This window comes from Hylobates moloch, unplaced genomic scaffold (assembly GCF_009828535.3).
Source record: "Hylobates moloch isolate HMO894 unplaced genomic scaffold, HMol_V3 SCAFFOLD_11, whole genome shotgun sequence".
NCBI lineage: Eukaryota > Metazoa > Chordata > Mammalia > Primates > Hylobatidae > Hylobates > Hylobates moloch.
Window position 1 is genome coordinate 46,248,080 of NW_026652286.1, and position 15,873 is coordinate 46,263,952.

Here is a 15,873-nt window from a genome sequence, read left to right on the forward strand (position 1 = left end):
CTTTTGTTGCCATTGCTTTTGGTGTTTTAGACATGAAGTCCTTGCCCACGCCTATGTCCTGAATGGTATTGCCTAGGTTTTCTTGTAGGATTTCAATGGTTTTAGGTCTAACATTTAAGTCTTTAATCCATCTTGAATTAATTTTTGTATAAGGTGTAAGGAAGGGATCCAGTTTCAGCTTTCTACATATGGCTAGCCAGTTTTCCTAGCACCATTTATTAAATAGGGAATCCTTTCCCCATTTCTTGTTTTTGTCAGGTTTGTCAAAGATCAGATAGTTGTAGAAATGTGGCATCATTTCTGAGGGCTCTGTTCTGTTCCATTGATCTATGTCTCTGTTGTGGTACCAGTACCATGTTGTTTTGGTTACTGTAGCGTTCAATAAATGTAATCCAGCATATAAACAGAACCAAAGACAAAAACCACATGATTATCTCAATAGATGCAGAAAAGGCCTTTGACAAAATTCAACAACCCTTCATGCTAAAAACTCAATAAATTAGGTATTGATGGGACATATCTCAAAATAATAAGAGCTATCTATGACAAACCCACAGCCAATATCATACTGAATGGGCAAAAACTGGAAGCATTCCTTTTGAAAACTGGCACAAGACAGGGATGCCCTCTCTCACCACTCCTATTCAACATAGTGCTGGAAGTTCTGGCCAGAGCAATCAGGCAGGAGAAGGAAATAAAGGGTATTCAATTAGGAAAAGAGGAAGTCAAATTGTCCCTGTTTGCAGATGACATGATTGTATATCTAGAAAACCCCATCATCTCAGCCCAAAATCTCCTTAAGCTGATTAGCAACTTCAGTAAAGTCTCAGGATACAAAATCAATGTGCAAAAATCACAAGCATTCTTGTACACCAATAACAGACAAACAGCCAAATCATGAGTGAACTCCCATTCACAATTGCTTCAAAGAGAATAAAATACCTAGGAATCCAACTTACAAGGGATGTGAAGGATCTCTTCAAGGAGAACTACAAACCACTGCTCAATGAAATAAAAGAGGATACAAACAAATGGAAGAACATTCCATGCTCATGGGTTGGAAGAGTCAATATCGTGAAAATGGCGATACTACCCAAGGTAATTTATAGATTCAGTGCCATCCCCATCAAGCTACCAATGACTTTCTTCACAGAATTGAAAAAAAACTACCTTAAAGTTCATATGGAACCAAAAAAAGAGCCCGTATCGCCACGTCAATCCTAAGCCAAAAGAACAAAGCTGGAGGCATCACGCTACCTGACTTTATATGTTTCTTGACGATTATGGTAGGGCCCAACAGTATTCATCCATAAGACAACTTCCTCTTTATCTTGATAACGTGTGTTCGTGCTCGTCCCCCTGTGCCCGGGGCCGCGGCAGCAGCAGCAGCAGCAGCAGCAACAGCGCGACGGCCGCCGCCACGCCAGGAGCGCCAGGCAGCGGCCTCATCCTCCGCGCCCCATCGACTCCTCCGCCGCTGGCGCCTCCGCTGCGGCCAATTCGCATCCACAGGGGGCGGACAGACGCACGGGGCTCGGGCCCAGCCGCTGCCTCCTCTGCCGCCACTGTCGCTGTCACCGCCCGCTCCTGAGCCTCCCCTGCCCCCCCAAGTCTAGTTCTTAAATAGCTGCTTTCCACTCATCCATTTCAGAAGTAGCAGAGTTGTACTGTTTGTGACAAGATCTGGAGTAGCTACCATACATCTGCTCTTTTTTATTATCTTTAAAGCATGTGTTAGTCTGTGAATTTACTTTGCTCATTTATTTTTTTCTAGTCTTCCTCCACCATAGTAGAATGTAGATATCATGAGAACAGGAGTATTGCCAGTATTTTTCCCTCCTGTAACCCCATTACTCCATTGGTGCCAGATTTTTATTAGAAAGATTTGTTAAATAAATAAATGAAAATTTTGTTTTTAATATTTGTAGTGATTTTCTGACAGGCACCTATGATTGTAAATCATTGCTTTCAAGTTAAAGATTGGAATTTCAAATATATGTTTTGTTTCTGTTTTGTAAACCTGGTTCTATTCTTTTATCTAGAGCAATCAAGCAAATTCATACTATCTTTGCCACTTAATTTTATTTCTAACATATGGATTTGTTTTTGTCACTGAAGGCTTTACTGTCACTAAATAACTCCTGTAAATTAGCAAATAGCTTTCAGGAACAAACAGCAAAGTATAGTAGAATTTCATTCCATTGTTGACTTTAAAAGGTATACATTAGAATAACAGAAATAGAATCAGACTTGATTTTCTAGGGGATTTTAAAAATATGACTTAAGAATCTAACTTGTTTTGTGATTTACGTTGACTTTTGTATTGGTAACTTACCTTGGGTCTAGTTCTGTTTTTACTCCTAATTTGTTATGTGACTCTGGGCAAATAATTTTCTTTCTCTTGGCCTCAGTTTTCTCATTCATAAAATGTGACGGTTAGACTAGACAGTTCTCTTATTTTATTCTTAAAAGTTAAAATTTGGTGACATTTGCTAGCCCTAATTGTGATATATTATTGTCAAAGAATCCAGTTTAGTTGAGGAAGAAGATCCCCAATTATTTCAGATTTTTTTCACCCTCTAAAATTGTACCTCCAGATTGCGCCACTGCACTCCAGCCTGGGCGACAGAGCAAGACTCCGTCTCAAAAAAAAAAAAAAAAAAATTGTACCTCCCCCATGATATTATGATTTCTTTTTCAATACATTTTTAATAGGTACACAAGCTGGTATGTTCTGCAGTATCTGTCTTAAGTGAATCTTTAGTAGATTCCATGAGTTCTGCTACTTTCAGCAAATTTCATGATTTGAATGTCATGTTTCTGTGATGTCTTGAGCCAAGATATAAACTGACTCACCATCCTTATCTAAGGGATTCTCTCTCCAGAGTAAGGAAAAGATATCCAAGGAATATAGATGAAAACCAGAGCTCAGAGGGTCATTGTCTAAAGGCTCTTAACTGTGTGTGTCAAGAAAGGATAGGAAGAATTAAGATTGAAAGAGGGATTTAGGTAGAGAAAGCCATATTTTGAAGTTGGGACAGAACCACAGTATATGCCAAAACTGGTAGAAAATCATCATTCTTTCATTTTGCTTAAAACTAGAAAGTCTTTTGATTCTCTTGGGTCCTTTGAATTCTGATGGCAGTTCATTTTACAAAGTTATCATTGGGAATTGGGCGAAATTTGTTATCCTAGATGTGTCTTAACTACTTTTCCTTTTTCTCCTAGGCAGCGATTATTAGTAGAGTTCAGTGTAGGATTGTGGCTTTGGATCTGCGAAGTCATGGTGAGTAAAATTCTTAATTAGCCATTAACTGGATTATAGTCATCAAGCCCCTTTGAATAGTCGTAACTATTAGAAATTTCAACGTGGCCATAAAATAACCTGGTCTATTCCATTTGAGCTTTTGTTGTTGTTGTTGTTGTTGGAGATAGAGTCTCATTCTGTCACCCAGGCTGGGGTGCAGTGGCACAATCTCAGCTCACTGCAACCTCTGCCTCCTGGGTTCAAGCAATTCTCCTGCCTCAGTCTCCTTAGTAGCTGGGATTACAGATATGTGCCACCATGCCCAGCTAATTTTTGTATTTTTAGTAGAGACAAGGTTTCACCATGTTGGCCAGGCTGATATCGAACTCTTGACCTCAAGTGATCCATCCACCTCAGCCTCCCAGAGTGCTAGCATTACAGGTGTGAGCTACTGAGCCCAGCTTGATTTGGGCATTTTGAAGGAAGTCCTAGCTTCTAGTCTTTACAAATGTATGTGTGTGTATATATATTAAAGTTTTATATATAGTATTTATTTTTGTATTTTATATGTGTTAAGCTAAGAAAAGGTCCTTTAAAGTCAAATTCTTATGCCGATGTATAAGGAATGTGGATAAATCTTTGCTAGGCTACTGTAATTATCCTTCTTAGGATAACTATAAAGATTTTTCTGAAGAAAATCCTTGCTAAACTCATTGTGTAAAATTGTAAAGTCCCTAATCCATTGTCCAAAGATGATATTTTTAAAAGAAAATACTTCTGCTTTTATAATTCCTGTCTGTGGGAATTTTATTTTAAAAATATTTTCATTTTAGGTGAAACAAAAGTCAAGAATCCTGAAGATCTGTCTGCAGAAACAATGGCAAAGTAAGTAACCAAATATTTCTTATACATTGCCTGTCTCCCATCACTATTATAAATAGTACTATAACTTTATCACTTTCCTGATGAGATTGTTGGAGAATAATTACCACAAGGAAAATTTTACTTCTGTTCTCTCTCCTCTACTTTTGGTTTCTCCTTACTCTTTAATCTTGAAAGAAACCTGCATCTTTCTTGGTATGTCCAATGCAATGGTCATCATATAAAGCACATGAAAATTCTTCAAGGCACAATTTAGTTTGTGAAGGCTTTTGAAAAGTTTTCTTCTGTTGATGGAATTGCATTGAATCTGGGTACGTACCTATCATGGTCTTACGCTTGGAAAAGTAGTTGTATGCGAGAGGCCTTGAGAGTATCTCCTTCAGGTATCCTGCGCACATTCTTCGTCTTATGTCATAGAAGGATGAGAACATGATATTAAAAAATGACAGTTATACCCCGGGCCTAAAGTAAAAAATGAATGTAGCATATTTGGTGGCTCTTAAAACTGCTCACTCATCAGAATCACTTGAGAAGTTACTAGACATACGGATGACTTGACCCTACCCCAGATCTACTTCTAGCAGTGGAGTCTGGGCATTTATATTTTGATAAAGCTCTGTATAGGAATCTGATGGAGCCAGTTCAATGACTGTTGTTTGGGAATCACTGACCTATAGCATAAATAGGATTCTTCTAGCCACTCTGCTTTAATACATACTCTCGCAGGTATTTGGTCACTTTGGCCAAAAATATCTTGCCCTCTTTTACTTTAGCAGCTTTAAGTTAAGAATAAACATTTTCCTTCAGAGCCCAAACTGATGTGGCAATAATTTTAATATTATTATTTTTTCACCGTCTACCTGGAGATAATTTGTTTTATTATTATGGTAGATGTTATTTGTGTACTTTTTATCTGCCAACTTTCATTAAAGTATGAACTAAGCATTTATTAATAATAAATCATTAACTTATTTTATGTAATCATTTATTGAAATTAATCCTCATTAACTCTGTAATACAGATATACATACCCTTTTACAGATGAGGAAACTGGCTCATATAGGTTGAATAACTGTATGAAGTCACACAGTCAGTAGATTGAATTTATGGTCATTCAACTATAGTCCTTGGCAGAGAGAGGGGGAAAGAAATAATGTGTATAGTATGAATATCATTCCACTCAATGAACATATGCCTTAAAAACTATGAAAAGAGAGGTAAGAATCTGTTCCTCCAGTTATTCCTACTGCCTTTGTTAATATGAGAGCAATATATCCTCAAACAGTCAAGCCTGTTAGTGATACGTATAGGAAGATTTGTGAATGATTTTTAAGGAAGTAAAGGGTTTCTTGACTTTTAACAAAAAAGTGAAATACATCATCTGAGTGTCCAGGCAGTCAGACAAATTGATGATGATGGCTTGGTTGACATTCTAGAGGAAATTGAAGAATTAATTGAGAACCTTAAGGAAACATGGACTAAATAATAATGTTTCAGTCTGGGGCTTATCAGGAAAGAGAAACCACGTAGTAATTTGAATAAGTAAAGTTGAATATAAAGAATTATTCACTATAACAGAGGATTGGAATGAGCGACTGGTAGTAAGAAGTAACGAAAATTCTTAATAATATAGAAATAGCAGATATAAGGAACAGCCACTACTCCCTTGGGCTGAAGGAGCGCACCCAGGGTTGAGATCTAGACCTTGTTGGAGAATGCACGACCATGGCTTACCGAAAGTTAGAACTTGCTGAAAATCTGCCCTTTGGAACCCAACAGAATTCTGCGCTCTAGGGTATAGGGAAAGCTATTCGTGGGGAGGTATCTCACCAGAGGCACTTGGCTACAAAAACACTGGGTTGGGGAGGGCTAGAGTACTGGAAAAGCCACTTGTGCTGGAGGAATTGTGCAGGAATTGGCAGGAGTTGGATATTGGGGGAAGTTCTGTGTTTCTCTAGCACCCTCCATTAACATGGCTTAACATCATGCCTCCTGGCAAGGGAAAAATATTTACAGGCCTCACATCTATTTTTGTAGAGTAGGCAATGAAGGATGAATTGGAGTTGAGGTAGTAAGTTGATAACTGGCACCAAAACAATTTTTCAATGATAAAAATCATCCACAGTAGATGAAGATGATGACCAAGAATCAAAAGGGCGAACAAATTGGATTCTTGCTGAAATTATCCAAGCAGTAAAACATTTGTGTGATTTCTGAATTCAGTTACTGTGGGAAAAAAAAAAATCTCAAAATAGGCATACTTATTATCAACTGCAGAACCTAAATACTACATAAGAAAGTATGTGAAAAAGCCAAAATTTGAGCTTGGGTCATTCTGATATTCCAATTTCTGTGATACACAGTAATGCTTCTCAGAAAATTAACCTAGCATTAAAATATGACAGAATCCCTTTAAAAAGCATCCACCAAAATTGTGATACATCCAGTTACAGTCTAGATTTGTAGGTAACCCTTCCTATTTCATCTTTATTGTATTTCTCTGGATTTTCAGGACCTATTTCAAGTAAGGTACTTGTTGACTGAATGCTCTGCTTGATTTTAATAACAATAAATTTCTCTTGGTGGTAGATGATCAAGTGATTGATCGTAACTACCTTCTACCTGGGTAAATATGCCTTTCTTAAGCTCAGACACGATGTTCAGTTGGTGTGTTTCAGACCTCTCTACCTTTGTGCATGAGGCAGATACTGCAGAACCCCTTCAATTCAGTTAATGTGTATTTTAAGGAGACTTGGACTTAGATAATCATCCATAGCATCCTTTTATTTTACTCATTATTTATCTGTTACCAACCGAAAGTTTCTTGGAATTGTTCAATAATTATTCTGGAAATTACATATTGATATTTAATATAAACATGTTTTAAACTTAGTCTTTTCTTTAAAAAAAAAAGTTTGCCCCCAAAATTATATCCGATGTTGTTTTAGATTAATTAATTGAACATATAATTTTTTCTGGTCTGTTATTTTAATATGCAGAATTAGCTTTGGAATACTACCTGTTTTATTTTTTAGAAACTGTATGTATAATAATTTCCTGTGTTACTTACTCTGAAGACCACATATTCTTGAATCTTTGTTCCTGATATTTTCCAGTGGCCTCTGAGCAAAGGCATCATGGTTTTGACTTCATGAAATTACTCTGAATTCACAGTACCCTATGCCAAGGGGAGATGGCTTTACCATTTATGCCTGAGGTTGCAATTTTTTGAATTTTTGCACTCAGAACTTGGTGATGACCTTGGGCAGTAGGATATAAATAACTCCCACATACTTAGTGTTGCAGTAGTGGAACACTAGGCATAAATTGGTTAACCCATTGAAACATTGAAAATATGTTTCAGTGAGGTAACAAGAATCTGCAGCTCTTTTTACTTGGTAGAAATGCAATAATATTTTTATAGACCCAGTGAGAAAATGCAATAATATTTTTATAGACCCAGTGAGATTAATTGATTAATACAGAACCTTCTAGACAGGGCTGCTGAAGGATTACATTAGGTGATGTTATAAGAAAGTTTATAGCACAACTGAAAAAGAAGCACTGAATAAGTATTAGTTCTCTTTTCTTTCCTTCATATCATTTTGTTTCCCAGAGAGAATTTTGTGTTAGTATAGAAGCAGCACTGGTGTCAAAGAAGCTTGGACTTTTCATCTTAACTATTTGTTATCACTTTGGATGACTGCCTGAACTCCTTCACTTTCTGTCTTAATCTTAAATTTCAGTCCGAAGGAATATTAAACTATTTGTTTTCACTTACAAAGTTTGGTGGCCTCCCTATCTCCCATTCAGATTGTCTACAATTGCCGAGGCTACCCTATTCACTCCTGCAATTGTTGTATGAGATTTTAAAAATCAGGTCCTACAGAACTAATAACATTTGCCTTTGCCATTATAAATACTGTAGAGACTATATATGAAAGTCTGTGTTCCTACATTGACACTTGCTATATTTGGTTAACACTGCGTGAGTGCTTAAGGTATGTAGTGACTCTCAGCAAGACAAAACTGTCTTTTGAAGTTGAACCAGCCACTCCCAAAAGAAGGGAGTAGAACTAGCCTAAAAATATATATATAATAAGGCAGTAGAGCCAGTGGGTCTCCAGAAACACAACTTACTGTTCTTATCCACCTATTGCTATAGCAAGGAAGGCCTACATGTAATTAAAAACCAAACTTCATACTTCAGTTCTAATTTTTAAAGCTTTAAAATTAGACTTTGTTAAACAGGTCCATTCATGATTGAAGATTAGAACCAAAGCCAATAAAATGAGCTCTGAACACCTTTCTAGTTTCTCAGAGCACTGTACTTACATTTATGTTCATCCTTCAAACAAATGAGAAATTGTAAATAATAATTAACATTTATGAAGCATTTTACTCTTTCGAGGTGTTTTCTTGTTCACTTCTCAGTTAATCCTCAAAGCAATCCAGAGCAGTCAGTGATATTTTTATCTTTTTTTATAGATGTTGAAACTCAGTTTCTGAGAGAGTAAGTAACTAATCCAAAATCACATAGTGAAAAATAAACTGAGGCTAAGGCTCATCTTGTGATTCTGAGGTTTACTACATTATAATGCTTAATACATTTTTTTTCTTGTTTTATAGATGGGAAAATTGAAACAGAGCAGTTAAATGATTTTTCCAGAGTTTCAATCTTAGGTTCAGAATAAAGGTATATGTTTATGTAATTGTACTACATATGTGGAACAGTGAAAGTGTGATATAAAGGAAAATTCAGTAATTTGGGTTCTTAGTCCTTTACCTGCCATTTATCAGGAGAGCTAGGTGTGTGGCTACACATATTGATGCTGGGGACATGTTAGAAGGTTTACATAGGTATGTTTGTAAGATGGCCCAATAGACTTTTACAGTTTCCCAGCACTGTTACACACCAAAGAAAGGAACTGGGAAAGAACCGTTTTTAGTGTTGTCAGAAAGCATTCTTAGATCTTTTTCTTCTCTTTGCAGAGACGTTGGCAATGTGGTTGAAGCCATGTATGGGGACCTTCCTCCTCCAATTATGCTGATTGGACATAGCATGGGTGGTGCTATTGCAGTCCACACAGCATCATCCAACCTGGTACCAAGCCTCTTGGGTCTGTGCATGATTGATGTTGTAGAAGGTGAGTTTTCTTAGCACTGACCAAATCAGGATTTTACTTATAAGAGACATCCTTGGTAGATTATTACCTTGTCTTAGTTTATTGTTGATTTCATTCATCTTGAAATATGTCCCTCTGTCTTTATATCTTTTTTAAGTTTATACAAGATAACCATTTTTCCATGTCATCAAAAACTCTTCATTAACATCTTTTTATGGCTGCATAACATTTCAATCCTATCATATAAAAAGAAGCTGCCATGTCTTTTCTGACCCAGCTTCAGAAGTCACACTGCTGCTTGTGAATACAAGTCATCCTCTTCAGTGTGAGGGCATGACATAAAGAAGTGAATACCCCAGAGGCAAAAATTATTGAGGGCCATCTTTATTTCTCTGCAAGCATCACTAAATTCTGCTGTCATCAAGAGCAGATATATAGTAGTTGACTCAGTAAGTGTAAATGCTCAGAATAAGTTAAATATGTGGTTACAGTTTTTGTTTAACATCCAGGTACAGCTATGGATGCACTTAATAGCATGCAGAATTTCTTACGGGGTCGTCCTAAAACCTTCAAGTCTCTGGAGAATGCTATTGAATGGAGGTAACCAACAAATCTTTGTCGCCTTTATTTAATTAATTTGTTTGTTTGCTTGCTTATTTATTTATTTAGGAGACAAGGCCTCACTCTGTCACCCAGGCTGGAGTGCAGTGGCATGATCCTAGCTCACTGCAACCTTGAACTCCTAGGTTCAAGCAATCCTCCCACCTCAGCCTCCCAAGTTGCTAAGACTACAGGTACACACCACCAAGCCTGGCTAATTTTTAAATTTTTTGTAGAAACGAGGTCTTGCTATGTTACCCAGGCTGGCCTCAAGTAATCCTCCTGCTTTAGCCTGGCCTCAAGTAATCAAGTAATCAAATTCCTGGCCTCAAGTAATCCTCCCACTTTAGCCTCCCAAAGTGTTCGGGTTGCAGGCGTGAGCCACAGTGCCCAGCCACTGTTGCCTTTATTCTAAATCTTAGATTGTAGCTTTTCTTCTTTTTTAGGTCAAGCACCAAGTTCAAAGAATAGAATTTCAGTTGCCACGCCTTATTGTAATAGCATATAAGGAAACATTATATAAACAGCAGAATTTTTTGAATATTTAAAAATATTTTAGATTTGGCTCAGTTGTCTGAAACCCATTGTTTTCCCAATACACCATAGTACCTCCTGGAATCTTAGTAATTATTGATCATCTGCTGTCTAGCTGTTTCTGCCTCTGAGGTGAGAGGTTAGACTAGGTGGTTTCTAAGGCATCATCCACCTCTGATGCTCCATGGTTTTAGATTTACTTTGTGTTTCAGATAAACTGGTGGAGAAATGGAAGATGGCTATAGGTTCCATTCCCTCAAATTTATTTGGATTTTGGGTAAATAAACTCAACGGGTAAATGGTTTTTATAAAAATCGGTGACAGAATTCCATTTAAGCAAAGGAATGAATTTATTCATTAATTCAGTTAATCATTTGATAAAGTATTTATTTATTTATTTATTTTTTATTTTTTATTTTTTTTTGAGACGGAATCTCTCTCTGTCACCCAGGCTGGAGTGCAGTGGCGCGATCTTGGCTCACTGCAAGCTCTGCCTCCCAGGTTCACGCCATTCTCCTGCCTCAGCCTCCCAAGTAGCTGGGACTACAGTCGCCTGCCACCACGCCCGGCTAATTTTTTGTATTTTTAGTAGAGACTGGGTTTCACCAAGTTAGCCAGGATGGTCTCGATCTCCTGACCTTGTGATCTGCCCTCCTCAGCCTCCCAAAGTGCTGGGATTACAGGCGTGAGCCACCGTGCCTGGCCGATAAAGTATTTATTAAACACTTATTTTGTGCTAACGAGTGAAGATTCAGAGATGAATAAAATACTGTCCCTTCCCACAAGGAGATCAGTCTTTGGATAAATGTCTTCATCATCCTATCTTCCTTCCTATTCTTCTAACTCCATCTCTAGTCTCTTCTTCAGAACACTTTCTCTTAAGTTCTCCAAACCACCCAGATGACTCTTTCAGCAAAATTACTAGAGACCTTTAAGTCTCTATTATATTGCACTGTATACCCTTAAGTTTTCCAATCCTCCCTTGAGGGATATGGCTCATATTGTTAATTTTCATTAATGTCTGTCTTAATGCCCTTCCTGCATCATAAGGGAAGAAGCTATTCTGTGTTTCTTTTCTACTTTCATATAGCATATGGCATACTGCCCTAGCAGGCAGAATATATCTGTTAACTGAATCAGATATCAAGTGGAAATTTAGGACTTGGTAAATATATCCTAGGCGTTTTCCTAGGACAAATGGTCTTATGCAAGAATATGGCTTGTCAGAATGATGTTTATGTTGGTGAAGTTGTTTCTACCACTTCCTGTCCACTACTGTGATGCAGGATTCCTGTTCTCACAGAAATATCAAAGATCTATCTTGGGCGGATAGCATCAAGAATGTAGCTGCTGCCAGCTTGGCTTATATCTCAGGTGCCCTGCCTGCTTCCACAGTAACAACCAGTGAGAAAGTTATTCTAGACTTGGCTCAGTTGTCTAAAGCCCATCCATCTTTTATCCAAACTTTTTTTTTTTTTTTTGAGACAGGGTGTCACTCTGTTGCCCAGGCTAGAGTCCAGTGGTGTGATTATAGCTCTCACCACAGCCTTGACCTTCTGGGCTCAAGTGATCCTCCTGCCTCAGCCACCCAAGTAGCTTGGACTACACAGGTGTGCACCACGATGCCCAGCTAATTTTTGTTTTTTGATTTTTTTTTTTTTTTTGTAGAGACAGGGTTTTATCATGTTGGCCGGGCTAGTCTTGAACTCCTGAGCTCAAGCAGTCTGTCCGCCCGCCTCGGCCTCTCAGAGTCATGGGATAATAGGTATGAGCCACTGCGCCTGGCCCTTTTTCCAAACTCTAAAAATTTATTTGGTAAGTTTTTTTTCTAGTGCTCAAGATGTGTCAGTACCTGATCTAAGAACTGGGGGATGAATCAGGCTCAGTTCATATCATCAAAAAACTGGGGATGCAAACAAGGAAATGCATAAACATAACACAATGAAGGAAGCCAGGGGATACACCTAATGCAGCCTGGGTATCATGGTAGGCCTTCTCTTAAAGTAGTCTTGTTTCTTTTGCCAGATACAGGATAGAATAAGGGTTCTGTTTGTTAATTGTTAAGATGTTCTTGGTTTCATGAGAGTCACTGATTTTTCTGAACCTGAAAATTATTATACTATGAGGTATTTGGTAATTTTGTTTTTTATTCTTCTGGATATCTGAATCAAGTTTATGACTGATGGCCATTTTGGCTATTCCGGATTTTTTTTTTAATGTTGAAATATAAGGCCAATGAATTACTGCTTTTGCTCTCATAGGTTTCCTAATGAGAGGCAGCAGGGGTGTAGTCATTAAGAACCTGGGCTTTAGGCCAGGTGTGGTGGCTCTCACCTGTAATCCCAGTGCTTTGGGAGGCTGAGATAGGACTATCACTTGAGGCCAGGAGTTTGAGACCAGCCTGGGCAACATAGTGAGACCCTGTCTCTACAAAAAATATATATATTTTTTAATTAGCTGGGTGTGGTGGCATGTGCCTGTAGTCCCAGCTACTCAGGAGGCTGAGGTGGGAGGATCATTTGAGCCCAGAAGTTCAAGGTTATAGTGAGCTATGATCATGCCACTGCACTTTAGCCTGAACAACAGAGTGAGACCTTGTCTCGAAACAAAACAAAAAAGTTAGGGGAACCCTGGGCTTTGAGGTCAGACAGATACAAATTTGCATCTTGGTTTTACCACTCTGGCTGTTCTGAGGAAAATCAAATAGAAGAAGAAGTGGGGAATGAGGTGTGAAGTTGGTTAGGAGACTGTTATAGTAAAGGAGAGTAATAATGGTAAACATAGACTAGGATGGCAACAGAGGAAGAGAGTCATTTTTAAATGTATTTTCAAGGTAGAGCTGACAGGACTGGTTTATGGATTGAATGTTGGGAGAGAGACGGGGGAGGGCAGGAAGGGACTTAAGGATGACTTCTAGGTTTTAAGCCCAAGCAATTGGGTGAATGGTAGAAACAGAAAGAAGTAGATATGGGAGCAAATAAGGGGCAGAGAATCAGTTTTGTTTGGATAAATTCAAATGCTTGTTACATATGTAAGTGGAAATGTTAAGTAGGCAGTTGTATATACTAGTTAGAAGAGGCTGAACTAGAGATAAATTGGAGAATCATCATCACATAGTTAATATTTAAAAGTGAAAGATTGAATGTAAAGACCTAGGAACTTGATATTGATAGGAAAAAGATCCAAGACTGAGTCTTGGGATATTCCACAATATTTAGAGCTTGGGAAGAAGAGGAAGATCCAACAAAGAAACTGAAAAGGCACAGTTGATGAGGTAAAAGGAAAACCAGGTGAGTATAGTAAGTGTTTGTAGAAGGAGGGAGAGAACAACTGTGTCAGATGCTGCAGAGAGATCAAGTAAGATGAGGACCAAGAAATGACCATTGGAATTGGCATGATAGACGTGACCTTGACAAAATAAATATCTGAAAATAAATGGGAGATAAAAATCAGATATAAGTTGGGGAAAGGATGAGAGGTGACAAAGTAGAGAAAGCAAGGTAACTCTTTTGAGGAGCTTTGCTGTATAGGAGAGCAGAGAAATGGAGTAATAGGTAGTAGTGAATGTGGCATTGGGAATGTTTTTAAAGGCTAGATAATAGAGTATGCTTGTGACATCCACGAGAGAAAAAAAGTGACACAGAAGAGAGACAGGATAACTGAAAGAAAGAGTATCTTTTCAGAAGCAAGAGGGGATGGGAACTAGTGCCTGAGGTTGGCCTTGATAGGAATAGAGATATTTCATGTATTAAACAGGCATCAAGGCACAGTATATTATTACAAGTATTGGTGAATATGTGGATTCATTTGGCAGTTAAAAGATGAGGTAATAGTTCTGATTGCCTCGGTTTACCATTAAAGTAAGAAATAATATCATTTTCTGAGGAGGGGGGCTTTAAAATTTTGAATGATTTGTTAAACTAAGAAATGAGATTTAAAGAAGTGCTTTCTCTTGGTGGCTTGCTTCAGGCAGTGTTTCCAGTTCACCCTGGGAATGCAGTCATTTTGCTTTGCCCGTAGTTGTACTTAGGTGGACAAATGTGAGAAGACTAATTTATTCAGATAGCCTAAGCCCTGTAGCACGGCACACAAGGCCCTGGAGAAGCTGGTGCCTGCCTACCAATCCTATTCTGTCACGCTCCCCTTTTGCTTCCTCCCTGCTTCTCCTTGCACCCAGTTCTCTAAAATCATTATCTTGCCAACTTTCACATCACAGCACCTTTGTTCATAATGTGCCCTCTGCCTAGAATGCTCTAACCAACCTCTTTTATTTTCTGGTTAAACTTGTTATCTATACTCCTCAGTTTAGCTGTGACCTCTGGGGAGCTTTCTCTGACCTCCTCATTCATGGTCAAGTGCCTTCTTTGAACCTTGCCTTATTATATTAACATTATATGTGTCTTTTTCTCCCTACCAAATTATGTGCTTCTTGCATATAGGCCTGGCACCTAGTATCCTCTTGATAAATATCTGCAGAACTGAAATGGCTATGATGTTTTTACTTAATTTTTACTTGTAAAACCATGTAGCCAGGTGAGTAATAGTGGCAATCTCTATAGTAAGAAACACTAGTGATCACTACTTTTTATTAGGTCTCACATAATCTGTAGAATTATTTATTTGATTCCAATGATGTGATACAATGGATACTGAATAACCTTCTCTCTTCCTTCTTTTCTTTCCCAGTGTGAAGAGTGGCCAGATTCGAAATCTGGAGTCTGCCCGTGTCTCAATGGTTGGCCAAGTCAAACAGTAGGTCTTACTCTTACCCTTTGGTCTGGTTAGAGGTGGAAACATGGTGAGGGAATTACAGATTGCTTCTTTTGTCTTACACTGATTCTACCATTCTGGTAAATGCTTTTATTATTTTAAATAATTTTACAGGTGAGTTCAGTTGGGACAGACATAGATTTTCTTTTGCCTTCCTTCCTTTCTCTCCTTCCTTTCCTTCCCTTTCTTTTTTTTCCTCCTCATTTAATACTGGATTACCTTAGCAAACTTCTACGTGTTAAAAAGCAAATCCCAGAGCATAGGCATTACAAATTATGTTCACTTTAGTGATAGCAGCTGAGTTTCATTCTAGTAACAGTCTCCTAAGCCAAACCTGGCTGTGAGGGAATTATAATAAAAAAGCTCTGGCATAGCCTGAGTGAAGGCCAGATTCTAAGAGTGAGCTAAGATTATTTAGTCCAATTGATCTTTCCTGATAGAATTACATGGCATTCTGGGTATTGCTGTATAGTCACAAAATAAACTTTAGATGAATTGAGAAAATGTTGCCCAACAGCACAGACAGGAGTTAGATGAAAATGATAGTGGCATTGAGTGCTTATTATTTGCCAGGCACTGTGCAAGGTATTTTATATGCACTGTCTCATTTTTAAAACCTTATATTATGGAAAAATTTCACACATATAAAAGAAGAGTAATACAGTGGATGGATTACTGTATTCCCATTGTCCATTTTCAATGGTTATTAACCCA

The 15,873-nt window shown here is 38.0% G+C and overlaps 2 protein-coding genes across 3 annotated transcripts in view; one reads left to right on the forward strand and one right to left on the reverse strand.

Annotated features, from left to right (window-relative positions):
* Nucleotides 1-1,521, reverse strand: part of LOC116476674 (transmembrane 9 superfamily member 3-like) — a 3,694-nt gene extending 2,173 nt beyond the window's left edge. Inside the window, 2 exon segments of the mRNA XM_032166927.2 lie at nucleotides 1,270-1,337; nucleotides 1,339-1,521. Of these exon segments, the coding sequence (XP_032022818.1) occupies nucleotides 1,270-1,337; nucleotides 1,339-1,506 (236 nt within the window). The 5' untranslated portion in view covers nucleotides 1,507-1,521.
* Nucleotides 1-15,873, forward strand: part of PPME1 (protein phosphatase methylesterase 1) — an 87,603-nt gene that overhangs the window by 53,655 nt on the left and 18,075 nt on the right. For both annotated transcript variants that reach the window (XM_058446748.1, XM_032166928.2), the window contains exons 4-8: nucleotides 3,229-3,286; nucleotides 4,081-4,132; nucleotides 9,122-9,276; nucleotides 9,765-9,855; nucleotides 15,076-15,141. In XM_058446748.1, coding sequence (XP_058302731.1) covers nucleotides 3,229-3,286; nucleotides 4,081-4,132; nucleotides 9,122-9,276; nucleotides 9,765-9,855; nucleotides 15,076-15,141 — 422 coding nt within the window. The remainder of the gene's footprint in view (nucleotides 1-3,228; nucleotides 3,287-4,080; nucleotides 4,133-9,121; nucleotides 9,277-9,764; nucleotides 9,856-15,075; nucleotides 15,142-15,873) is intronic.